The 27,309-nt window shown below is 42.2% G+C and overlaps 2 protein-coding genes across 2 annotated transcripts in view; both read left to right on the top strand.

Moving 5' to 3' along the window:
* LOC146267973 (CUB and sushi domain-containing protein 1-like) overlaps window positions 1-16,164 on the top strand; it is a 268,877-nt gene extending 252,713 nt beyond the window's left edge. The window contains exons 4-5 of the mRNA XM_084708968.1: window positions 15,583-15,777; window positions 15,953-16,164. Of these exons, the coding sequence (XP_084565094.1) occupies window positions 15,583-15,777; window positions 15,953-16,164 (407 nt within the window). The remainder of the gene's footprint in view (window positions 1-15,582; window positions 15,778-15,952) is intronic.
* On the top strand, window positions 16,032-26,930 carry LOC146267972 (CUB and sushi domain-containing protein 1-like). The gene is made up of 7 exons (XM_084709425.1): window positions 16,032-16,160; window positions 19,010-19,122; window positions 20,084-20,161; window positions 23,022-23,103; window positions 23,900-24,024; window positions 25,821-25,942; window positions 26,922-26,930. The coding sequence occupies exons 2-7, from the start codon at window positions 19,020-19,022 to the stop codon at window positions 26,928-26,930; spliced, it is 519 nt and encodes a 172-aa protein (XP_084565551.1). The 5' UTR covers window positions 16,032-16,160; window positions 19,010-19,019.
* Window positions 26,931-27,309: the final 379 nt, after the last annotated feature.

Here is a 27,309-nt window from a genome sequence, read left to right as displayed (position 1 = left end):
TCTGCATATCAGTGACCTAGCCTCTGCTCCGTCTCAAGTCGGACAAAAAGTCTAACCAGCATCGACAGCTGCAGCCGGCTGTCGGCGCCGCTGGCGCTGCATGAAGTCAAACACACAATAACGTGTGTAATTGCCAACGTGTGACACGGTTCAAACCGAGCAGGCAAAAGACGGCGACTTTGCATGCAAGTCTGTGTTTTTCAAGTGACGTGCAAAATAATATACAGTATATATATATATTTTTTTTACATGTGGTTAAGACGAGGGGACACCCGTAATATTTGTCCACTGGGCCTTCCATATTCCATAGCCTTCAAGTCTGCAAAAGACGACACACGAGGGCGTCTTAATACTTGCCCACTGGGCCTTCCATACTAGTGAGCCCTATGCATATAAACCAAGGCACGGAATACAAGCCATATTAAAATGCGCACTACCAATCTTCACGGACTCTTAGACCAGCCAATGAACAGATTATACAGAGGGAATAATGTCCAATCAGGGTTCAGGGCAGGATGAGTTTAGAGAGGTACGATAACAGAAAAAAACTATGGATCCTCCACTGAGAAGATCAATAGTATTGACTGGTAGTCACAGTCTAGACATCCCCATATGAGTAGTTTTTTCTCATCTCATGATTTCTCTGTAAATAAGTTCTTAAAACTATCAGGGTGTGGGGAAAACAGCCAGAGGCAGGAATACCTCACTGAATTATTACATCCATATTCTTATACTGGTCGAGAAAAACACGTAAACTCTACGGAATGTTGAGAGTTCATGTGTTCTCCACATTCTTGTGGAAGGCACACCATCAGTCTGTGTATATTGAAGGGGAAATACAGCTTTGAGTGTTGTTTCTGACTTGAAACATTCTATAGCTTTCTCAGTGAGGCTGTGATTGGCACAGCATTAGCCCGCTGTGAGCTCTGATTGGTTCTGCACTGGGTAAATAGTTTCAGGCTTTACAATTGTTCTTTTTAAACGGATGACTTAAATCGGTAACTTGTGAAAGGAAAACAAAATTAAACAACACCTTGGAGCATTATCAATCAAATTAAATTTAACCAGTCTATCCACCATCTGAAACAGAGTTTATTAACTTGGAGAGGTGGCATATATGGTTGTTTTTGTTGTTTATTTATCTGAGAGTTAGTGTTCTTCCTACTGTACATTGGCTTATACAGTACCAGAGCTTGTCAGATGAGCCTCTCCAAACAGATAGCTTGTTTAGAAAATACTATCACTAGAAAAGAGAAGCTTGTCAGTTCATTAATTGAGATGGCTAGTTCATTAAAACAGCCTCCCATTTCACTAAAACATTCTGTTACTTCATTTATACAGCCTGACAGTTCACTAAAATAGCATGCTAGTTTATTAAAACAACCTTTCAGTTCACTAAAATAGCTTTTCGGTTTAAAACAGCCTTTCACTTCACTAAAATAGCCTTTCAGTTTAAAACAGCCTTTCATTACACTAAAATAGCCTTTCAGTTTAAAACAGCGTGCCAGTTCATTAAAACTGCCCAGCAGTTCATCACTTAAGTCTGCCAGTTCACCAGAGTGATTTTAGGGTTTGTTTTGGAATCCAAAGCTGAAGTCCACACATCACTGTGTCAAATACTGAACTTTTGATCATAAGACAGCAACAGATTTGCTGCAGGAGCATTGCTTGACATAAAGCTCTACTGGGGCACAGGCCCCTCATTACTCATATCACTTTTTTTCTTATTCCAAGCTTGCTGTGTTCAAGAAGCGTGCAACACAGCACTATAGTAACTTCCCTCGTTTAAAAACACTATAGTTCAGGGACGTAAGTTTAATATCAGCTTTGGTAGGGACATCAATAGTTAATGTGAGCGAGCCAATTTATTCAACAAAAATTTGACCGCAAATACTGTTTTTTGAGCTTCATGTAATATAAAACTTTGGACTAATGTTGTTATTATGTTTGAGTTCAAATAATATGATTGGTAGGCCTATTATTTAGACATTTTCTCACTACCTCAATTCTGACTTGCATGCCGACACCTGGACTTGGGTTGATTGGGATACTGTGTTTCGTTTTTTCCTTGATCCCTACAGTATGATACAGCAGCATAGGCCAATATGTCCTTAGTGCTCAAACTGGTTCATAGCATTGCCCCCTCTAACTATAATCACGGGAGCATTTCAGGTGGTAAAACAGGCTCAAAGAGAACATTTAATTACAACATCCCCACTAAGGATATCCACATCCTTTTCTGCCCACATGGGGATAAATAAGCCTCCTGAATTTGTTCCATATTAGTCACAATGTTGGACCTGTGACACAGGGAGAAGGACTGGTGTTGGTACTACACAGGTGATGAGATAGCTATGTGGTTAGACAATGGTAATTATATTGCTCAAATAGTAATTATACAGACTCCAGAGGAACTCCAAAAGACAGGTTGCATCCTGCACCCTCTCCCAATACGATATGGGCTGGCCAAAAAACCAACACAGCCCTTGTAAGTCCCACACATATTTCTTTCATCCCACTCTCATTTGGAGGAGGGTGGTGATGAAAATGGGGGGGATCAATATCTCCTGTTGTTGTAGGAGTAAACAGGCTCTATAAGGCTGTCTGTTGCGTAGCCATGCATGCCTCCACTGGTTGGATAAGCCCTCTGCTCAAGAGCCCAGTAATCTTCACAAGACAAATGTGATTGTGCTGAAGAGGCTGTGGGCTGGTGGCAGCTAAGCTAAGGCTTTGTGCCTGGGACGAGGGGTCTTGTATTTTATATGCAGATGTCTTTCCCTCCTATATATATGCATGAAATGCTTCAGCTTTCCCAGAAGCGCCTTTCCAGCTGGCTAAGCTAACAGCATGTCTCCATGCTGAGAATACAGCCAGACACAATATCTGCCTCAGAATCTGTTCCAAACACTCCAATGTGTCAACAATTCCCTAAAACATGTACCACAAAAGGGGTAGCATTCCTCTACATGAACACACACATGCACTCACACACATTTTGGGCATAAATAGTTTAGCTGTAGGTGGGAATACTGCTGTGTTGGGCCATAAGGGCTTTGGTCAGGTCTCTTTCGAACATTTTAGCAGAGGAAGCTAACTACCAAGAAGAAGCAGACAAAAGATAAATAGTAGCACAATTTCAGGCTTGCTAGATATAGACCAAGCAATAAAAAAATTGATTTCTTTGCAACAAGCAAATATATTTGTACCATTTCTTAAGAAAAAGAATACTATAATATCGTTTTTTAGCCTTGCAGACATACTGTTTCGCCTCCCTAATGTCTTCTAATTATCTAATCATTTTCTGGTCTAAGATACTGTTTGTGACTGATTTCTAGTTCAGAGATTTAACAGGAAGTCACATGATGTAGACATGATATATGGTTCCAAATATAGTTTATTTACGAAGGACTGGATGGGCAGGAACTGATGAGCCATTGCCTAAGTGGAGATGACTGACACACACACAGGACACACAAAAACACAAAAATAAACACATACACACAGACACACAGAAACTTAATGCATCTTCATTTAGCAGGCTGCCCTCCAGTCACATTTACATGTGTCATCCTAGCTCAGTGTGGATGGATGGTTTGCACCTGGATACAACCACCCCAACAGCAACACAGAGGGTCCAAACAGCAGCTCCAAACTCACAGCACAACTAGGACATTTTCAGAACACACTCAAAACACAGAATGCTAGTATTGCCACAGGCTGAGAACAAATGAAGGAAAAGAAGTTAAGGTTGTTGAGAATTGTACGTGTACTTGTCATCTTCGTCTAAGTAGTTCTCTGTATCACACTTGTACCTAATTAGTGCTTTTTGTTTGACATGTGTTAGTGTATGTCCCATAAAAAAGACACTTCTACATGCAAATGTTCTTGCACTCAGTTGATTTGAATTCTCTCATTCAACAAATGAATGATTAAATTATAGACGTTTAAAAGCTTCAGTAATGAGTTCACAGCTTTCTTCTCTGGCCTAGTTCTCTGGAACAGACACTTCCCACAAGGCTAAAGCTTTGTCTAATTAACATGCAAATTAAATAGAACGGTAAATAGAAACACAACTGTCAGGATGGAGATAACAATATTATACAATTTACACCAATTGGATTTCTCCCAGAGTATACTGTAATACAATATATATATATAGAATATGTATATTAAGATATATTGACACATACATACTAAAAAAAGATTCTCACTCTAGTGACCGTTTGTTAGACTATGATAACTAATTATTATAAGTAAACTCATTTTCACACACAATGGGGAAGTTGAAGATTGTGTTATCACAATCAATATTAGTTCAATATTATTGCCCACTGGAGAGCCACCCCTCCCGCATGGCAAGTTTTACTTGTGTAATAACTTACCACGTAAGCATGATAAAGTAACAATACATGTTACAGTTAGTTTTGCAACCATATTTCTTCAATTAAACGCCATCCTCAAATAAACTCCGCCCTAGAATAAACACTGCACCAAAAATGAACATTGTGTTATAAACGCTGCCCTCGATTAAACGCCCCACCAAAAAAAATCAGAAGACAGTTATTTAATTGGTTACATTTAAACACAGTGTTTATTACACAAGTAAATTGCATGTGTACAATAGAAAATGTTTTATGAAAATACTACTATGACAGCCATTGTCAGTGTAGTACAGATATTGACTGAGCCTTAGGGGTGCAAAAAAAAGAAAGAATATATATATATATATATATGTGAGATAACAATGGTTTGTGCTCGCCGAAGGTAAGCACACCCCAATTAATCAAATGTATTACATACATTGTAAAAAAAAAAGTGTAAAAAAATCTGGCAGCTGGCACCCATTAAATTACAGTAAAAAAATGTTTTCATTAACATGAATTGACCGTAAATAATTTTAATTTCCCAGTACCAAATATATGAGATATATCTGTAATACCACATTACAGGCTGTTCTTTGGGGGTAAAGAATGGAGGCCATTCTAGGTAACAGCAGCGCTGCCGCTACACAACTATCTGATTAACTTTCCTTTGTCCTACTCTGGCGTCTTTACATTCATTCATTTAGCAGACGCTTTTATCAAAAGCGACTTCTAATATAGGGTTTACTAAAAGTGCATTGGTCAATGATCATACACAACAAGGTAGCCTTAAAAAGGCTTTTGCAGGCTTTTTTAGTCTTTAGGTGCGTTCGACATAGACTGACTTCACGCAGCGCTGCAGCCGGCTGCAGGCGGCTGACTTGAAACAGTAGATTCTGGTTAGACTTTTTGTCTGACTTGAGATGGCAACGAGGCTAGGTCACTGTGACGTAGCCATCAAAGTACCATGAGATCGATACGAGAACTGCCGGCTGTGTAGCCGAGCGCATTTTCTCAAGAGCAACTGCAGGGGTTTGATGAAGAAAGTGTTTTGTCCGTCTCTTCATAAACGGAGTGACTAAGTTCAGTTGAGTTCTGGATTTTAATAAGTATTTATCAATCTGCAGATTGGGAGAGAAAACCAGACCTCTGACAATAAATGACAACACAACACCAGGCTTAGGTCTCAATCAAGTCTCTCTCCGCCCTGAAGGCTGGAGGACCATCTTTTATAGGGCACAAGAATGCAAACATAGATAGTGACAGTCAGGCAATAATGACGTTACAACAGTCTCAGAGAAAGAGATTCGCAGCTCTCAACACATGACCACTCTCCGGCTAGAGAGTTCATAGTTGAAGCTCTCCTTGTAGTCATGACAAGGAACGCTTACCCAGTACTTTCTCCTGATCCCGAACATCTATTAACCCTGACACAGACACAATCTACTCTTATTCATAGCAAGCTTACATGAGAACATACTAACTAGTATCCAATGACTAGTTCTATTGATTAGTGACTAATGTAAGCTCACAGGAAATCACAATTTCTTCCACAGGTTCTAATGACGACACAGCTATTTCATGTTTGGCCAGACTCACACACGACAACTTTGACGTGTGTTTTGTACTGTTCTAAAGAGGTCCAAAATAGTTCATGCCATTTCACCTCTAGGTGGCGCTGCAATAAGTAAAAATGTGGCACCATTTATCTTCAAGCCTCACAAAAGACATCACGTTTTTTTTATTTTCTACACTTTTGACTGGAACAGCCAATCAAAGTCGTCAGCCAATCAAAGTCGTCAACCAAGCCACCATAAAAGAAGTGAGGTCATATCTCAGCACCTCTTTACTGCATTGACACCAAATTTGGTATAGGGACTAGGGACACTGTTCTAAAGAGGTCCAAATAGGTCATGCCATTTCACCTCTAGGTGGCGCTGCAATAAGCAAAAAATTGTCATTTATCTTCAGATCAAGCCTCACAAACCCTTTCACATTTCGGTAAAGCTGATCAAATTCGGCGATGAAGCCGCCAAAACAGGACGTGAGATCATATCTCAGGAAATATTTGCTGAAACGACATCAAACTTGGTACAGGTACTCAGGACCGTGTTCCAAAGAGGTCCACAAAAGGTTGTGTCATCTAACTGATAGGGGGCGATCCTGTGTCTGAGATGTTAAATTGTGATACCAGCTGAATTGATGTGGCCGCCATTTTAAATGAATGATCTGTTTTTGGTCAATATCAAATATTCACCTCATTTGGCACAGATTATCTTCAGACCACAATCACCTTTACATGTCAAAATAGAACTGAATTACAGCTGTTTAAACTTTGGACAAATCAAATTTTTACCCAGTAACTGAAATCTGTGATTTCCAGCACTGAGAATAGCTCACTAGGATTAGTTGGTGTCCTGGCAATGCCAACGTCAGAGGTTTGAATCCAGCCAAAGCTGACAAGCTTGTCATGTCTCTGATTCTCTGTTTAGCGAGACTGTAAGCCACTGCAAAGGAAGCCAGGTGCACCTCAGTCACTAGATGTCGAAAGTTTCTTCTGGGTCATCTGACCTGCTTGGCCACCACATTGCTGCTTGCAGCTATATTATTCTACTTTATTGTATATTTTATTTTAATTGTATTCCACTTAGTATTGCTAGTTTATGTATCCTTAGTATAGTTAGACCACATATTTAAATTTAAGATTCCTATATGTTTACTGTATGCACCTTCCTGCCAAAGCAAATTCCTTGTCTGTGCAAACTTTCATGGCGAATAGATTTACATTTATTCATTTAGCAGACGCTTTTATCCAAAGCGACTTCCAAGAGAGAGCTTTACAAAAGAGAATAGGTCACTGATCATAACAACGAGATAGTCCCAAACATTGCAAGTAGCCAAAACATGAAGCATACATTGTGAAAAAACTAAACAAGTGCCAAAAGGGAAGCCCCATAAGAGCATGCAGTTATACAAGTTACAAATTAAAACAACATGAACCACAAAAGTGCAGGACTGTACCTGTAGAAGAACAATCAACAGTAAAATATTTCAGACTTAGCTTTGTTATATCTAACCTAAAAGAGCAACGAGTCACTTAATAAGAGTCATTGTGATCCTGGAGGAAACTAACTAACAAGTCCAGCCAAGCATTCTTAAGTGCCGTTGTACTCCCAGAAAAAGTGCGTCTTGAGCCTTTTCTTGAAGGTGGGGAGACAGTCAGTGTCCCTGATGGAGGTGGGGAGCTGGTTCCACCATTGGGGGGCCAGGCAGGAGAAGAGCTTGTGTTGGGACCGGGCAGTCTTGAGCGGTGGGACCACCAGGCGGTTGTCTGAAGAAGACCGTAGGTGACGGGTGGGGGTGTAAGGTTGCAGGAGAGACTTGATGTAGACGGGTGCAGTCCCGTTCACTGCTCGGAAGGTCAGTACCAGGGTCTTGAATCTGATACGGGCGTTGATGGGTAGCCAGTGGAGAGAGATGAGGAGCGGGGTAACATGGGAGCGTCTGGGTAGAGTGTAGACCAGGCGGGCCGCCGCGTTCTGAATCCTCTGAAGAGGGTGGGTCGCACATGCTGGGAGACCAGCGAGCAGCGAGTTGCAGTAGTCCAACTTGGAGAGGACCAGTGTTGGACTAGCAGCTGGGTGGAGTGCTCAGACAGGTATCTCCTGATCTTCCGGATGTTGTAGAGGGTAAATCTACAAGACCGGGAGACTGCGGCGATGTGGGCCGTGAGGGAGAGCTCGTCATCCATGGTAACCCCAAGGTTCCTGGCAGAGGATGAGGGGGTCACCGTCGCAGATCCCAGGGTGATTGACAGATCGCGGGAGATGGAGGGTTTAGCCGAGATGATGAGAAGTTCAGTTTTGGCGAGGTTCAGCCGGAGGTGGTGCTCGGTCATCCAGGCGGAGATGTCTGCGAGGCAGGCTTCAATCCTAGCTGAAATCCCCGGATCGGTCGGGGGGAACAACAGGTACAGCTGCATGTCGTCAGCGTAGCAGTGGTAGGAGAAGCCATGGGAGGTGATGATTGGTCCAAGTGAGGTGGTGTACAGAGAGAAGAGGAGGGGTCCAAGGACGGAGCCCTGTGGGTGGAGAGCTGGTGAGGGTCAGACAGTTTGCCTCCCCAGGAGACCTGGTAGGATCTTCCCGAGAGGTAGGATGAGATCCACTGGAGTGCAGTGCCAGTGATGCCCAATCTAAAAAAGTCTGTAGAGCAGGATCTGGTGGTTAACCGTGTCAAATGCTGCAGAAAGGTCCAGCAGAATGATGACGGATGACCTTGAAGCCGCTCTGGCAGACTGGAGGGCAGTGGTGACCGAAAGGAGGGCAGTCTCTGTGGAGTGGCCGGTCTTGAAGCCCGATTGGTTGGGGTCAAGCAGGTTGTTCTGAGAGAGAAAGTTAGACAGTTGGTTAGATACAGCACGTTCAATTGTTTTAGAAAAGAATGGTAGCAGTGATACCGGTCTATAGTTCTGGAGGACAGCAGGGTTAAGGGAGGGTTTTTTGAGTAGAGGGGTAACTCTGGCCTGTTTGAAGGCAGAGGGGATGGTGCCAGAGGTAAGAGAGGAGTTTAGGACAAGGAGCAGAAAAATTATGATAGAGGGGGAGATGGTTTGAAAGAGAGGGGAGGGGACAGGATCAAGGGGGCAGGAGGTGGGACGATGAGAGAGAATTAGGTCAGAGAGCTCTGACTCGGACAGGGGAGAGAAAGAGTTTAGACATTTAGTTGGGTCAGTCATGAATGGTGAGGGGGTAAGAAAGGTGGGTTTAGGGAACCGACTGCTAATGTTGGAGACTTTTTCCTCAAAGAAGGAGGAGAAGTCGTCTGCTGTCAGGGTGGAGGGGTGGGGGGGTGGGGGGGGTGGGGGTGGTGGGTTAAGAAGGGGTGGAGAAGGTAGAGAAAAGTTTGTGGGGGTTTGAAGCAGAGTTAATTTTGTTAAGAAAGTAGAGGGATTTAGCACCAGTTATGTGAGAAGAGAAGGATTTAAGGAGGGAATGATACTTATCAAGGTCCAGACCGTCTTTGGACTTGCGCCATCTCCTCTCAGCTGCTCGAAGGGTGGACCGCTCTTCACGAATAACATCCGTAAGCCACGGGCAGGAGGGAGAAGATCGCGCAGGCCTGGTTGACAGGGGACAGAGAGTCAAGTGATGCAGTTAAAGTGGTTAACAGGGTGTCAGTGGCAGTGTTAGTGGGGTGGGACGAGAACTCGTCAATGGGAGGGAGGAAGGATGTTACAACAGAGGAGAAATGGGAGGGGGATAGGGAGCGGAGGTTACGCCGGAAAGTCCCCAAGGACTATCAGGGGGGTTCCATCATCCGGGTGGACGCTGAGGAGCATGTCCAGCTCCTCCACAAAGTCAGCAAGCGGTCCTGGTGGGCGATAAAGAACAATTAAGCATGCTTTGATAGGATTAGTTATCATCACATAATGGTGTTCAAATGATTTGGCAGTAAAGGAGAGTGGTGTGGATGTGTATTTAATATGAGGGGAAAGAAGCAAACCTGTCCCACCACCCCCCCCCCGGTTGAGCGGGGTGAGTGAGTGAAGGAGTGGTTGACGGAGAGAGCAGCTGGAGTTGCAGTGTTCTCTGGGCGGATCCATGTCTCTGTCAGCGCAAGGGCATGAAGAGAAGCATGGGATGCAAACGCCGGGATGAAGTCTGCCTTGTTCACAGCAGACTGGCAGTTCCAGAGCCCTAAAGAAAGAGAAAGGGCAGGTGGAGAAGATCTGGATAGGTAGTGAAGGTTAGAAGTTGACCGTATATACTTTGTGACATATCTACGTCTACGGGTAGTGTAATGAACAGGAATGCTAAAGAAACACATGCTAGCTAAGAATAAGTTCTAGGTAGAATATGATCTAATTATGAATATAAATAGGTTGATACTTATCAGAAGAGGTGATCCTCCTCGTTGGACTTCCTAGGTGGACTCGTTTGTCTTTGTTCGACTGAGTCTTCGTGCGACGAGGCTGCCTCTGTAGTGCTAACCGCCTTAAATATGCAAGGCGCAGCTGACAATGACCCTAATTATGTAAACAAAGGTCAGGGTCTCACGCGGCGGCAAGTACCCTGAACAGATCTCTAGCTAGCTACTTAACTTAACGGCCTGGATAGCTGCTGTCTAACAGCCCTCCCCAGACACAAGAATTAGCAACAACACAACACAAAAACTTCAAGTTAAAGTCACTTACTTGGTCAGGAGGCAGTCACGACGTACATTCAGTAAAAACACTATTATTTATTTAATATAAATAAATCCCATTCTGATTCATTATTCTGACACCTTCAATTTCGCCAATGCTCAAATCCGGACCAAACTGTTTAATTAAATAAAAAATGTGTTGAAGAAAGGGAAAGACTACGTTTAATTATAAATAAAGGAAAGTAAGCAAACAGCGCTTGATCGGCCATGACTGACGTCAACGCAGCAAACCACGAGAAGCAGGAATGTCCGACTTTAAGGAGGCGTTTTTAACATAGACATAATAAAGAATAGACGCCTCATCGAACGCTACTGCCTATTGGCGCTGATGAGCCGTGGGGCCGCCATCTTGGAAAGGTCACTCGCTCCACTCAGGTGTAATCTGTTTGGTTGGGGCAATGAGCTGTCAGCGCATTTAATTAATCATACCGCACTGAATACCAAACTGATTTTCACAAGTTTTTTTTGCTGCAAAGGTCATACATGTAGCTATGATACAGGTCACATGTTTCGGCGTATTTTAATATTTATACTGGGCTTAACAGTAATATCATATTCTGATATAGGTTATGATATAAAGTGGCGTCTGAGATCAAAACTGGGAACATAATCCCAGAAAAGGGGGGAGGGGGAAAGGGGGGGGGATAATGAAGACATTTCCAGTTTGACTATCAATCTTATTGAAAAACCTAATGTTGTGTCTTCAAAAACAAATCGGGGACAGAGGTAGTTTTTTTCTGTATTTAGCCAGGGACAGGCAACCAAAAACAGGGACTGTCCCATAAAACTGGGGACATCTGGTCACCTTACCCTAATATAGGTATACCTAAATATAGGTATTTGCAAATCACGCATGATAGAGAAGCAGAAACAGATAGTTGCAGTTAAGTCAAATATTTTAATAAGTTGAAGAAACAAAATAGGGAGTCAGGTGGCTAAGCCGTTAGGGGATCGGGCTATTAATCAGAAGGTTGCTGGATCGATTCCCTGCAGTGCAAAATGACGTTGTGTCCTTGGACAAGGCCCTACTTGCCTCGGGGGGAATGTCCCTGGGAATGTCCCTGTACCTAATGTAAATCGTTATGGATAAGAGCGTCTGCTAAATGACTAAATGTTAATATATGATTATTATCATTATTATAACATTATATTAGAGTCTACTTGAAGCTTTTTATATTTGTTTTTGTCCGTCACACACATGTAACAGATGTGTTCAAGGCATGAACAGGCACAACTCATTGGGTTTTGTCATTTCTTTCGCTCCTGAAAAAAACAATGGAACAACAAATTGCCTTTTTCTTTTCTTTTGGACCACAGTTTCCCTCAACATTACAAAATTTACTAGTAACCATACACATTCTTAAAATATATACAAATTACATAATGTATGGAATGCACACTACTAGCCAAGAGCTATAACATTTTGCAAATGTTTCAACACGAAAAACTATATCCAGAAGGTATGCCACCTAGAGAGCCAATTAGAAAAGTGTGCATAGGGGAGCGATTACACAGCGATATCTAGACTTCTATACAACAAAGGATAGTGCAAACACAGCTCTCTAGACAACAGATATAATCATTAAGTGATGCATTAAAAATGATAACAAAGCGGATCCGTTTCAGATTAAATTATAAGATGATAAAATGAGAGTACAAATATCGACTGCCCTAATACCTACAATCGGTGCCACTTGTGTAAAATTCGCTGGCCAATGTTATACCAGTTATTTGTTTTATTTCTACAATAGCATTCTTGTGTCAGTTGTGTCATCTAAGTCAGTGTTATGGAGTATAACTTATCAAGTCTCAGTTCATAGCCGGGTGTACACCGGCCGGTGCAGTAAACATAGGGCTAGGCTAGATTGCTAGCTACAATTTCTTGCTCCTAATTTCTCAACTCTGGTAAGATTGTATTCACAAAATGCAACAAATAGTTCTGTAATGTTAAATATTACTTGTGAAAAGTAATCCCCTGAGCCCTATTTGAGATAGATCGCCGATTAGAGCATGAATATGCTGCAGAGTAGTGTGGCATCTTGTTTTTTCTGCTGCTTACGCAACTAGGAATTTGACCTTTCCAAGATGGCGGCCGCATTTCTCACGCCCAACAGCCAATGCATCTACTTTTTATTGGGGTGTGCTTGCCTTCGGCGAGCACAAACCATTATTATCTCACACATATATTTAGGTGTGCTTTGCCTTCGGCAAGGGCACAACCATTGTTATCTCACATATATATTTATTATTATTGTTTATTTTTGCGCCCCTAAGGCTCAGTCAATATTTGGACTACATAGACAACGTCGATGTCAAAAGGTTCGTCTTGGTCACAATTGCGTTGCTTCTATTCGGATTTACGTTCCGTTGCACAGTTTAGGAGTTAAAGTTTTTGTGGCAAAAAAGTGCATTCTGTCAACGAAGGGTACTCACTAACCTACGTCACTACGTCAGCACACGTTAGCAACAACGCATGGATACAAGGTGATAGAGACGTTCTAGCACGCAAGTTGGAGCTTGGATTATGAATGAAAAATACCACCCCAAAAAATTCCTTTGTTGAGAAAGCGATTTCGAGTGGAACTGCAATCTCTGATTTTTTATTTAGGTTGTGAAAGTCTTTGTAAATTGAACGAGTGGGTGTCGACTGTGAGACTGCCTAGTCTTTTATGCGGCAGCCATGCTAGAAAGCGTCACAGTAGTATTTTCGTAATTTTAGAGTTTAATTTTACACAAAAAAACAGAAAGAGGGAAATGTTATGACGATATGACTATTGTGAAGACAGCCAGATGGTGCGATTTTAATGTAGGTTGCAATAAAAACTTTGATTTGTTTGCTACGTGAGAGCCCCGTCAGCCTCCATGGACGATTGCGGCAGCTGTTGTCGATCAGCGTCTGATGAGTATTTTCTTAATTTCGTACCAGGGTCAATTCTAAATCAAAATGGAGAGCAGTGTTTTAAAGATATGGCGATTGCAAAGACAGCCAGCGGGTCAGCATATTTTTGTGATTTGTGTAAAACTTGGAATTTGAGTGAGACCGCGTCTTGTTTTGACGTTAGCCTCATAGTCACAGACTCGGCTCGCCTACTGGCAGTGTGTAGTAGTAGGCTACAGTACTGTCTTCAATGCCACAGCTATTATTATGTCAAAAGAAACGTTCTAATTTCCGGCGCTTTCAAACAATCAGTGAAGTGTGGCTAGCAACAGCAGCTAGCTTGCCTCTTGCAAACTGCTTTTGACTTAGCCATGTCCCCCTAAATTAATATCAAACTTATTTATGTTTTGGGGGGCTTATTTTCAGTTAGCAGACGGTACTGTATGAATCTCAATTCAATCTGAAATACTGCCAGTGACGTTGTTGCAGTAGCTTGTTTCAATGGTTGTTTGCTTGTTTCAAAGGGTGTTCTTAATGAATTATGCAATATGAGTTGGCTAAATGCTTGAAAATATCACTAGAAGGGAAAACAGACCCACTTGCAACCGACGCAAACAAGCACACCCAACAATTTCCCCAGAAATTGGACCCTCTCTAGTTATGTCTATGGTTTTTCTCCCTCCCAACTGCAAGCGGCTACTCTCGCCGGTCGTTCCATGCAGCCGCAGTCCATGTCGAACACACCTAATGATATTGACTGGTGCATGCTGGGCTTGCATGACGTCGACTACCCGAGCTCAGTTCACCATTCAAGGATCCTATGTCTAAACCAAAAATGTTATTAAGTTATTTGTCCGTGGGATGAAAGTAAATATCTGCAAAATAACTGATAAAATAGCTAGTTTTGATAAAGTGAAGTTATGTGTTTTAACTAGTGCTGTCAGTTTAACACGTTATTAACGGCGTTAACGCAAACCCAAATTAACAGCGTCAATTTTTTTATCGTGCGATTAACGCTCTTTTAGGCCAAGCAAACTTTGTAGTTTCGTTCACATGCTGTTGCAACAACTGCCGACGTTAGAAAAACTACAACACCACACCGGATCTAGTTAGACCGGAAACAAAACAACAGGAACGCCACACACACTTGTTTGGCTTGCGAGCCGGCTTAAGAGTAGTAGCAGAGCCCGTTTACGGATATTAGACATTCTTTGGTAGTAGGTTATCGTTTTGAGTGGATGGCGAGCGCGAGACGCCAAAATGGATGCCAATAAGATTCTGAATGGTTTTAAAAAGTTGCTAAATGGTTCCATTGACAAGACCAAAGTGATCTGTGTGTTTTGGCGTTGTAAACTGAGCACGTCCAGTCTGAAATACAACTTGATGGCCAAGCACACAGCTGATGCGAAATTCTCCGCCCCCTCGTCAATGCCAGGCGATTGCAATGTTGTTTTCAATAAAAAAATATTTGCAGAAGCAATCCGAACCACTTTTCCATGTTGTTAAGAGCATTAAAATTTGGAAAAAGAATAGGACCAAAAGAAATCAAGGGACATTTAGAATAGATAAAAATGTGCGATTAATCGCGAGTTAACTATGACATTAATGCGATTATTCACAATCAAATATTTTAATCGTTTGACAGCAATAGTTTTAACAGAACATTTTGGTGAAAATGTTATTCATATTTGTAAAAAAAAACCGGACCTTTTAGTGTATTTTTAAGTAACAACATTTGGCTGTAATTCTTATGTAAAATTATAAATTTACAGTTTGCCATTGTTTTTCTATCTGTATTTCCTGTAATTCAGATATACAGAAAAAACATGTACAATTTACAGAAAAAGTGCGTTAATAAAAAAAAAAAAATTACAGTGTAGTTGTTCTATTCTCATCTGTGTAGGAAGACAAAAACTCAACTGCATTTGTCAGATAAAAGCGGAGATGACAAGATGGATGAAGACTGTTCTTTTCCCCTCTGTTTTGTTCTGTTTTGCATGGCTAAGAGAAGGGTAGAAGGGGTTAGATACTCTTGTTGATGGAGGATGTACTGGAAGTACTCCATTCTGATAGAGAATACCTGATTTTTTTCTTTTCTGTGTGTGTGTGTGTCTGTGTGTGTGTTCAAACGGGAAGTGCTCCCGAGCCACATGTGTGGGAACCCAGGGTTGATCCCTAATGGGGTGATCCAGGGATCCAGGTACAACATTGGGGACAAGATTCGCTATAGCTGTGACTTGGGCTTCCTGCTCGAGGGCCACGCTGTGCTCACATGCCTCGTCAGTCCCGGAACTGGGGCATCCTGGGACTTTCCAGCACCCTTCTGTCGAGGTAAGACCACTATACCAATCTCTCAGCAGTTGTTTAAGTGCAGGATTAATCATATATGAATGATTAATTAAATATGTTGTAGACTTCAGCTGTTATCAAGTGGAAATTGTTCAACCTACACATTGTGTTCTGTACTCAATGTGTTTTCTAAAACACTTTTGATTTAATCTATAAGCCGAGGGCTCCTGTGGTGGGACTCTAAGAGGGACAACTGGGACCATATCCACCCCCCACTATCCCGCAGAGTACGAGAACAATGCTGACTGTACTTGGAGTGTCCTGGCGGAACCCGGAGACACCATCGCCCTGGTATTTTCAGACTTCCAGCTCGAAGACCGATACGACTTCCTTGAAATCAGTGGAACTGAAGCCCCCTCCATATGGTAAGACTCATTAAGGCATCGGTATACTTCAGTTTCGTACATGTACGTATGTACGTACGCAAAAGCTACGTGTGCAGTACTGTTTACATACTCCACTGTGTTCTTTATGTAAACATGGAGGTTTTAAAGATGTCCACTAGGAGGCAGGTCAGCAACAAAACATTTTGTGACTATGACTAATATGTCAACAACTACTTCAGATTTTGGTGACATAGGAGGAGATATTGTTAATTTATGTCTAATTGCAAGCTAGCTTACACATCTGCTCTTTAAAATATACTGCCTTTGTGTATTACCACTACTTCGTTTTCTGTTTTTGTCTTGCCGCACGTCAGAGGATCTTTGATATACTGCCCCACGATTTCTGTTGGTATTGCACCTTGCGTATTTATTTACATTTAAGGGCCAGGGAGACATGCACAAAGTACACACCAAACAAATTCAGGATACGTTCGGCAACCATTCAGCATATGTAAACTCATACATAGCGTGAAGTATATTTCGGCCTTTATAATGCACTGTTCCTGTAATCGCCTCCTAAAGGTACAACTCATTATATTCCAACTTCTCTGAAATCCCCTATGTATGATACATCCTATTCTGCATTGTTGTGAAGACTCCTTCCATAAGGTAAGTAGAAAAGAGGGTAGGAGAGAAGATGAGTGGAAAGCAGAGGAGAGAAGGGAATTGAATAGAAGAGTGCAGAGAATGGAGCAAAGGGGTGGGGGGGGGAGCATGGAGGGGAATAAGCCTGTTTTAAGTCTTGTCAGTACCAGAAGTGTGACACAAACCATTTCAGAGCCTTAAGTGGGATCCTGACACTTTGAGTATCGCTTCATTTGTCTTCTCCTTGACAAAATAATGTTCAAGGTGTCTCTGCATTGCAGATAGATATTGTGTGTGTGTTTGTGTGTCACTATAGCATGTGGCTCAGTATATCCAGGTATAAATATACCCAGAGGAATAGAGGCGGCCTATTTGGTATTCTGGTGAAGCACACCTGGTCTGTAGGTAACTACTCCATCCATAGACTCAGAATCATGTTGTTGATTACAACATTTGACAATATGTTATGACAGTTTGTTTTGCCTGTTATATATTTAAGGAAGATAATCAGGACAAAGAAAGATTAATGGTGGGGTGAAAAAAAAAATTGATGGATAGTACAGTTTGCAGGGCTTTTAGAGCTAGATTGTCAACTGACAGCTGGACAAACAGCTGCAGTGATGTGTGATAGGCTTTTCCTGTTATCACTGAGCCTCCTGATTGGCTCTCCTAAAGCAATTTCCTCCTCTTGTCCCCCTGCAGTCCGTTACTTGCCAACTTGTCATGTTTCTCCTGTCACCCTGGAGGAACATGTCTCTCTCTCTCTCTCTCTCTCTCTCTCTCTCTCTCTCTCTCTCTCTCTCTCTCTCTCTCTCTCTCTCTCTCTCTCTCTCACTCTCTCTCTCTCTCTCTCTCTCTCTCTCTCTCGTCATACTGTATACATTCAACCAATACATTTATTCAGTAATGTGGCAGGGTATGTGTATATCACTGTCCCCTCATCATAATGCTATCTCTGAAGCAGCTCCCTACAATGTATTAGACATGCAGCTAACATAGCTGCAATGATCATGAGGTAGAGATGAGTGTTTGAATAACTTGCAGATGAGGGCTATGGGCTGCGGCAAGGCCCCTTGTCTTTGCAGGATTACTACTCTTTTTGATCGAGGGGTAGGTCTAAGACGAAGGGGTATACACCCCTTAAAACCAAGTGTTTTTTCGGGAGCTTACTTTAAACCTAGGGGTTTGTGAGTACTGCGCAACCTGCAACAATGGCGGCCAGATCATTCAAAGAGTCGCATAAATGTGGGACTCTAAATATAATATTTTCGGCTTAAATATTTGATTAAAAAATTACGACCGTCTTGTTTTGTGCTCTACCAGGTCCTGTACATATGTATTGGCAACCTTGTTCTTAATTGAAGTGTTTTAAAAAATCGATAGTTTGCTACACTAAAGTTAAATTGCCTTGAATGAACTCGATGCATGTCTACAGTTTTATCTAAACTCCATTAGCAGCGAATTTTGTTTGATATCAGTGCATAACACTACTTGCTTTGGAGACATCAATATATGTAACTGTAACCAAGGAGTGTCTCATTTCATAGGGCTATGTAGCCCTTACCCCTCAGTTTCGAGGGACAAGGGCTAGGGGTAAGCTAAGGGGTAGGGGTAAGGGGTAGGGGTAAGACAGAGTATTGGGATTCGGCCTTAGGCAGTCTGCAGTGGAGGTGTACATGTCTGTGTTGTTCTAACTACAGGCTGCAGTAGGGTATGTGGTCTGTCAAAGGTAGGTGAAAACAGGCCTACTAAAGGAGTAAACAGTAATTAACACAGCAGACACACAGGTCTTTTCTTCATTCCTCTTTGATTACTGCTCAAATAAGCAAAGAGGCCAGACTGGAAGAGAAGCAGCACTGTGTGTGTTTGCATGTGTCTGTGTGCATGTGAGGGTGCTAGAACAGAGTTTCCTGTACAAGCTTCTACCTAAGTAACACAAATGTCATCAACAGGACTGAAGCCACTGTGCCTACCCAGCAGATTTAAAGGGCTATTGCTCTGTTGGCAGGGTACTGGACCACAGACGAGAACAAGGAAGTGAATAGAATAGGTGTAGTTTCAGGGGACAGTTTACTGAACGATTGATTTGATTTGATTTTGGTGCTGGCTGAAGTAGGAAATACATAGCAATACAGATATTCCAATCCCTAAACGCTAAGACCTTGTTGTTATTGTTGTTTTGATGGACGTGTGGTCTCACTCAGCTGTGTGCGTGTGTGTGTTTGCATGTGTGTGTCCCACAGGCTGACAGGCATGAATTTGCCATCCCCTGTCATCAGCAGTAAGAACTGGCTACGGCTGCACTTCACCTCAGACAGCAACCACCGCAGGAAAGGCTTCAGCGCCCAATACCAAGGTAATAGTCCAGTACCAAGGAAATAGTCAGGTACCATGGTAATAGTCTAGTACAAACTAATAGTTCAAGTACCAGAGTTACAGAATCTAGTGTACATGCACAATAAACTGTTATTTATAAGTATTTCCCCAAAATCTGAAATGCTATGGTACTTTTGTTACAGCCACCAAAATAACAAAAATCCTGAAAACCACCCAGCATAATTTTATATAGCTGGCTTCTTTGTTCAAATTCTCTTTCTGTTATGTTGTTATGTAAAGTTATGTTAATTGTTCAAGTATTACTACCTGTTGATTGGACTTACTTCTTGGGAAAAGCCATTAAGCAGCTGAACCCATTACCGTTTTCTCACGCTGTAATTGGCTGCCTGCATGAGATAATTACCAGATTCGATTTTCCGTCATATATCTACTTTAATTGGCTCTCCCTGGCACTATCCAAAAGCTATGGGACCAGTGCAATGCACTCCGCCCTCCCGCCCGGTCCTACCCCCCCTATCCCCACTACCCCCCCCACACACACACACGCGCATGCACCATACACATCTCTACTACACCCACCTCTGACGCATGTACACATTCCACTCTACCTCCAGACTCCCCCTCTCTCACCTTGCCCCACCACTAGAGTTGTGACTGTTGAGGGGTAATTGCAGTATTTATTGCAAGAGTAAAATGTCATCCTAAGTGATGGCTGCTGCCCCCAGCCTCAGTGTGTAGGATGGGGTGTCTCTGTAATGACCTGGAGGACATGCTCTGTATCACTTAGAGTGCCTCCAGCACCACAAGCTTCAATGACTTGGGAGGGAGAAAAATAAGCAAAATGGCGAGTGCTCTTGCTGCAAATGCTCTTCTTGGAGCGGTTTGTGTGGTGTGACACAGATCCTCTTAGCTTTTGCTTTTAGGCTGTTTTATTAATTACATTAATGGATTCTAATGTGTTCCGCTTTCTTTGGCTGCAGTGAAGAAGGCCATCGAGCTCAAGTCCAGAGGGGTGAAAATGCTTCCAAGCAAAGATACAAACCATAAGAACGCAGTGTGTAAGTAGCATACATACTTGTATGTTCCCAGGCAGAACTATTTTGCACACACACAGACACATACACACACACTGGCATACAGGATCCAGCAAACATACACACGCTAACTTGTGTGCTGAATATCTCACAGCCCAATCAGTTGTTTACCTTTGTAGTAAGCCTTCAGAGTTGGCCTGGCTATTTGCTGCATTTCTAGGGTTGCCAACTGTCCTGAATTGTCCGGGACATCCCAAATTATGGGTGATTTTGATTTGTCCCGTCAGGGACAGCTCCAGTCCCGTATTCCAATCACAACCTCAGTGGACAATTATTATGATAGGCTAATAGGCTACTGTAAACGTGCAAAAACTCACGCATACGTTGCTATGGGACACGGTTGTTGCTTGTTGAGAGTGTGTGTGAACTGGTGAGGTGAGCGTTATTGTGTGTCAAAAGGAGAAACTTGTAATAATTGTCTTGACTATTACATTTACATTACATTTATATTTATTCATTTAGCAGACGCTTTTATCCAAAGCGACTTCCAAGAGAGAGCTTTACAAAGTGCTTAGGTCACTGATACTAACAACAAGATAGCCCCAAAGCATCGTGTGGGTAGCCAAAACAAGAAGCACACATTGTGAACAACCCAAAAATAAGTGCCAAAGGGAAGAACCATACGAGCATGTAGTTAAGCAAGTTACAATTTAAACAACATGAATCTCTAAGTGCAAGTGTACCTGTAGAAAAGCAGCAGCAGTAAAAATAAAAATAAGATTAACTAAAATAGAATATTTTGCAGCGAATATAACAGTTTAAATCAGTTGCCACTAACCAACAAGAGCAACAAGTCTCTAAGCAAGAGTCATTGTGATCCTTGAGGAAACTAGCAATGGGTTCAGCAAACCATTCCTAAGTATCGTTGTACTCCCAGAACAAATGCGTCTTAAGCCTTCTCTTGAAGGTGGAGAGGCAGTCTGTGTCTCTGATGGAGGTCGGGAGTTGATTCCACCACTGGGGGGCCAGGCAGGAGAAGAGCTTGTGTTGGGACCGGGCGGTCTTGAGCGGTGGGACCACCAAGCCTCCTAGCTTATCAGCCTACTATGAACAATACATCCAAGAAGTAGCTATTAGTGGTTTGCCAAAATTGCACTGAAATTAGTAGGTTTATGGCTAATGAAAGCTCGTGATTTCCGTTATTGTTGGTCATCTGTTGGTGCGCATGTGTGTGTGCGCACCTGGAATAAATTGTCCCTCATTTGGGGTTGAGAAAGTTGGCAACCCTATGCATTTCCATAATGTGTTTTCAGAAAGGAAACCCTTGATGGGATCTATTATGCTATGAGGAAATAATCCACAGGTTAACAGCACATTAAACTGCATTAATAATTTGTGCAATGCTATGCTTCACCAAGCATGTTGCAGTAGCAATTAGCATCTGAGAGTGGCTAAGTGTGCAGTAGCCTACTAGGGCCCCGTGCCTAATATGGAACTATGCCTGTGATTTATGGAGATAGAAAATCCTGTATGGATGCACAAACGGCAATTATAAGTACATGATTTTGTGACGCTGATGTCAAATAAACAATTTGATTTCAATATCACGGCATGTGGAAGACGCAAAGGAAGCAGTAGCGAGGGGAATCATAAAGGTTGCATAACTCCAGCTTTAACATAGTGTGTAAATCTTATAAAACCTTAGGTGGAAAGGGAGTTGTGGATATTGATGCAGTGATATGTAGATGATGGCCTTGCATCTTACAGACTATAGGACCCTGGACACTGCTGAACATAAACTTATAGACATAAAGACCCTGGTTACTGGCCATCATAACTGTAACGTGCTCAGACATTTAGACATCTGTTCACTTTCTTTTCTTTTTTTCTGGTTCGATATGGCAAAAGTGAAGGACCAAAAACAACTTGATTTAATTGGCTAAAATTGGGCCCCTCCCTCCACATACCAGTTTGTTAACTAGATTTCAATTGTTATATCCAGCCAGGGAAATGAAATGTTTCCTGTGGATGGTCCCCTGGACCTACAGTAAGGGTATACCAAGCAGTGAATTTAAACTTTCTATCCATTTATGTAGGTGAGCCAATGAAGTAGTCACATTTGTAAACTAATTTGAGCCTGTTCATTTATTGAATAAATGTAGGTCTAAGTAGGATCATTTAAGGTAAAACATTTTGCGACTTACTAGATAATGCACCCTATATAACCCACAGCTTTTTGATGTCGCTATAATTGTAGTTATTACATTTGCTGTAATTCTGTGCAAAACGTTTACTTGCCCAAATACTAACTGGACTTAACTTAATACCAATGTATTTTTTTAAACTTTGTGTGTGAGGGGCATTTACGAGACTTGAGGTGCCAGCATTTGCCATCTTATGTCAGGGATAGGTTCATTCCTGGATGTGGAGCAAAGTAGTATTTGAAGGTCATTCTTTGGATCTGGTTTCGACCAGTGGACAATGCAGGTCAGCACATGGGAAGAAAACAATGGGGCAAAAAGTGCTTCAGAAGGCTGGATGGATGCTTTGATCACATGGTATAACTTCTCACAGTGAGATGCCCAAAGAGAGGGCTGTCATTTGAAGAGCAGATCAAACAGAAGGACATGACAGCTGATCAAACAACCAAACACAGCCTTGCCACACTGCACTGACCACACACATACACACACTACAGGCAAATACACTTTGTCCTCAGGCCAGCACTAGAATTGTTAATGATGCTTCCGTTTCAGTTTGATAACCCATCTAGTTCAGCATCAGCAGTACTTTGTCAATACTTTCACCAAGATGATGTGTCCCCCCTGTTCATTGGATCCTGGATGTTGTTTTCCTGCTGGCAACCTACATTCTCTGTCTGCAGTGAGCCAATCAGGGCTGGCTGGGGATGTGTGTCCTGACCCGGGGATTCCAGAAAACGGCAGGAGGATGGGGTCCGACTTCCAGTAAGTTCCAGAAAGTATTTTCCTTCAATCAGTTTCCGTTTGAAAGGTTTAGTGGCCCTATCAGGTGCACTGATTGGAGTAGGGGTTCTTCTGGAGAACCAGCAGAAGATTCTTCAACTCCTGCAGCTTCAACATCCCCATTAATAACTTCTAACATTTTTGCTCATTAGGTGATCGGACAGTGTAGGATAAGGTGGTTGGGTCATTAGCTGAGAGATAAGAAGGCACAGTTTGTCATCACCATTAAACACCACGGAGCTGAATAGAATTGACACAGGGGAAAAACGACTTCAAAACTACAAATGGGGGGAAGTAGTTGAGCAGAGGTTTATTTATAAAGGGTTATATGCCCCTGTTCAAAGTATGACACAATTATGTTCATATGCATTAACTGGTTATGGCTAGAATGAGTGACAAGTGTAAAATAGATTGCCCTTGCAGTTATCCTGCATTGTGAGTAAAACCCCTCTCAAAATTCACCATATCAGTCCATTCAAACTGAGCAAGGAGTGTATGCATTTGTCCCCACAACTTCAGGTGCTATTTCTATGGGTTTTTAGGAGGTTTAAGGGTAGGGTATAATTACTGTTAGGGTTACATTAAGGGTTGGGGTTAGGAGTTGGGGATAGTTTTATGGTTAGGAGCTTGGGATAGGCTTTAGTTTAAGGTTCAGGTTAGGTTTTTGGGTTTAGGTGAGGATTAGGGTTAAGGTTAAGTTTACATTAAGGATTTGGAATGTGACTGAATTCCCCCCGCAAGGATAGCACTACACAACATATTTGTATATGTGTTGCAGGGTTGGAGCCAGTATCCAGTTCTCCTGTGATGACAGTTATGTACTGCAGGGGTCTAAGAGCATTACCTGCCAGAGGGTGACCGAGACACTAGCAGCCTGGAGCGACCATAGACCCATTTGCCGTAGTGAGTAAACATGCACACACAAACACACACGTACACATGTTCTCACTCATAGACTAATAGTAAGAGATCTTAAACAGTCAGTAAATAAAGTTATGTAAATAATCAGTAACAGAGCATTAACAGTCAGTAACAGAGCACAAACAGTTAGCAGCAGACAGTCTTTATTGCACCAGTCAGTGTGAGTCAGGCCTGTTTCCCAGCCAGACGGTTGTTGTAGGGATGCTGTCACATCGCGTTACAGCAGACGGACCACGCCACAGGCTCTGAGTTTAGAAGGGCTCTGTGGAGGGGGTAGGGTTAGTCAGTTTGGGGAGGGTAGCTGGGCGATTAGGCAGACAGTGGTTTGCTGTGACTGCTGCCTACTGTCATCTGTTGTAACTGCCAGATCAAAGCCTCTGAGTTCCTGCATGCTAGTGCTAGACCATCCATGGCTCTGTTGAAGATCTCCAGACCTAATGATCTAAAGTCATTAGTACTTCTTTTTTTCTTCTTCTGTGTAGTCTTGTTTGTGCCTGTTTGCCATCTGTGAGAGGCAGTAACTGCAAGCTGTTGGCTTTGAAGTGTTAATAGCTGTGATCAATACCCGAGGAGTGAGCTCCCAACCTGTCAGCTCTGCATTGCACATTTATGCCAGCGCCTACTGGGAGCAATATGCAACAGAAGCATCACAGATATAGGATAACAGCTACCTACCAACCCCTGTCCACACCAGTAGCACACAGATAGAACGCTGCAGCTGTCACAACAACCGATCAACCCAACAAAAGAACCAAACAGAGATGCATAGAGCAAAGTAGTTCTGCAAAAAACTCAATTAAAGATCATTTCAAACAGAACAGAATGAAAGCATATGATGGAGTGACCCTGATGGCAAATGGAATTAAGCTTGCTGTGATGAAAGGTATGGATGCATAGATACGCTCTCTACTGCAGGGACAGAGGATAAAGCCAGCTTACATCCACACCTGAGGGGATGGGAGGTAATGGCCAGACATGGGAGGGAAGAGAAATGAAAATAAAGAATAGGGTTCTGAGGCCAGGCCAGATGAATTGGAGTAGAGGAGAGTGAGAAACGGATGAGGAAATGTTTGAGAAGGATGAGAAGAGAGGCAAAGTTGAAGAAAATTTTAGAGGACACTGTCCTCCAGATGACATTAGTCAAATGGAGATAGAACAAGGGTTGTCAAGGCAGAGGAACCACAGTAACCATGTTTGACAATTCTTCAGCAGAACTTCAACAAGTTCCTGATTGTCTTGGACACCTCTAGCCTCAGCATCACTAGTAAACGCACACGAGTATCACTCAATAAGACTCACACTGCAGTGTATAGGGCTGACTCCAAACAGGCAGAAGCGTGTTGAGTTAAAAGCCTTCCAGTGCAGAGGTCTGAGATCATAGTTTTTTTTTTTATCCAAGGTGATTATGTAGAGTTAATTATAGAACTTTTCCAACCTGTAATTAAGGATGGGTTGATTCTCCTGTGTTCATCAGAGCCCTCTGACTGGTAATTAACAAACTTGCAGTACAGTCTTCAGAGATTTCATAATTCATAATTTTTGCTAATTTCTCTGGGGCAAAGGGTCACGCTCAACTCTGCTGATCTCACCATTGATTCCTCTCACTGTATTTCAACAGTTAGTACATAAGACTAACACAGATTAATAAGATGCTCTGAAGGCTTCATTTACTGTTTAGTAAACAGAGGAGCCTGGCTCTGGAGTATTCGAGTGACAATGTGTTGTTCTCACCAGTCAGTGTTCTTCACTAGCAAAAACACTTGTGTTCTCTTTCTTAGCAAGAACTTGTGGTTCTAACCTACGGGGACCAAGGGGATTCATCACATCTCCTAACTACCCAGTCCAGTATGAGAACAATGCACACTGTGTCTGGGTCATCACTGCACTGGACTCTGGGAAGGTGAGTACCCATTTTGTTTGATTTCCCTTTCTTGATTTTGGAATTGTATACCGTATTTTTCAGAAAATAAGCCACATTTTCTCTAAACTGCACCCCACCAAAATGGAAGCTTTGTGTTTGTAAATCTGAGTATAAACCGCACTGGAATATATGCCGCACTTGATATGGGAACAATGATAGCCTACCAAGCAATACACGAGTATAGGCGATCTTACAGCATGCCGTTGTGTAAAGCAGCTTGCACACTGCCCCGACAAATGCCAACATTCTTCAACAAACACCAACAGTTGGGTCAGTGTGGGCCAGCAGTTTGTGTTTAGTGGTCATTGTCGGGTACTGTCGGAAGAGTTCGACATGTTCAGTCGGATCGGGTGAAGTTGCTGAATGTTCCCAAACATTTTTTGCTCGAGACCCAAAAGAGAAATATGGTGTTTCCCTGGGACCCAAACATAAAAATACTACATACATTTCCATAACATCTACATTTTTTATACATCTGTAACTACTGATACAGAACACAACAAACTATGAATTTATAATGGATATGAAATGTATTTATTTAATCATAAAAGCACATGACAGCAATAATCAAATGTCTTGAGTGCAATAAAAAAATATCTCCACCTCATATGTACATACAATGTTGTACCACTTTTAAATGAACAAACATTTTCTACTCTTTCTATTTGTCACCCCTTTCTCAACTCCCCCTCCCAACATCCCTCAACTTTAAACACCAACAATGAGCAACATTCAGATAAATTTTTACTGGCAGAAACAGATACATTTTTAAAATGATACTACTGGCCTGACATGTCAGAAGGGGTATGATATGTCATCTAAGGCACAAATAAATTTAAGGAGAAGTATGTGGCTGGTTGAAGTTTTCAACCAGAAGATTTATTCTGGGCTTGGTTTGTGAAAGTGCTATTCTGAGGTCATGCTGGGGATTGAGTCTGTTTCTGTATTTGTTTTTCAGCTATACTAGAGTAGAAAACCCAGATTCACATAAGTATGTGGTACCAAACTGAATCAACACATTTACAGCTTTCCTAGCTAAGCAAGAGAACTCCTACTGCTTCAGATGAGCAATCCAAAACTGAGAGAGAGTGATTGTCTCAAATAGCATCTTACTGCCATTGTTGACCTGCAGTGTGACCAATGCTTCTAACTCTGTCTGACTTAGACCCAACTCTAGTGATGGCACAGCTTGGAAGCTTGGAAGGGACACTTCACCCACTGAAGGTTTTGAGATTCCTGTGAGTCTGGGAATTATTGCTTAAAGTTCTTCTGTAGGCCAGACATGTGCTCCTCTATGTTCTGCTTCACAGAGTCACTCAGGGGGACACCCATGTTCTCTTGGTAGG

This window comes from Hypomesus nipponensis, chromosome 11 (assembly GCF_054491055.1).
Source record: "Hypomesus nipponensis isolate SF chromosome 11, ASM5449105v1, whole genome shotgun sequence".
Lineage (NCBI taxonomy): Eukaryota > Metazoa > Chordata > Actinopteri > Osmeriformes > Osmeridae > Hypomesus > Hypomesus nipponensis.
Note: the sequence above shows the minus strand (reverse complement) of the source record. Positions and strands in the feature narration are given on the sequence as shown.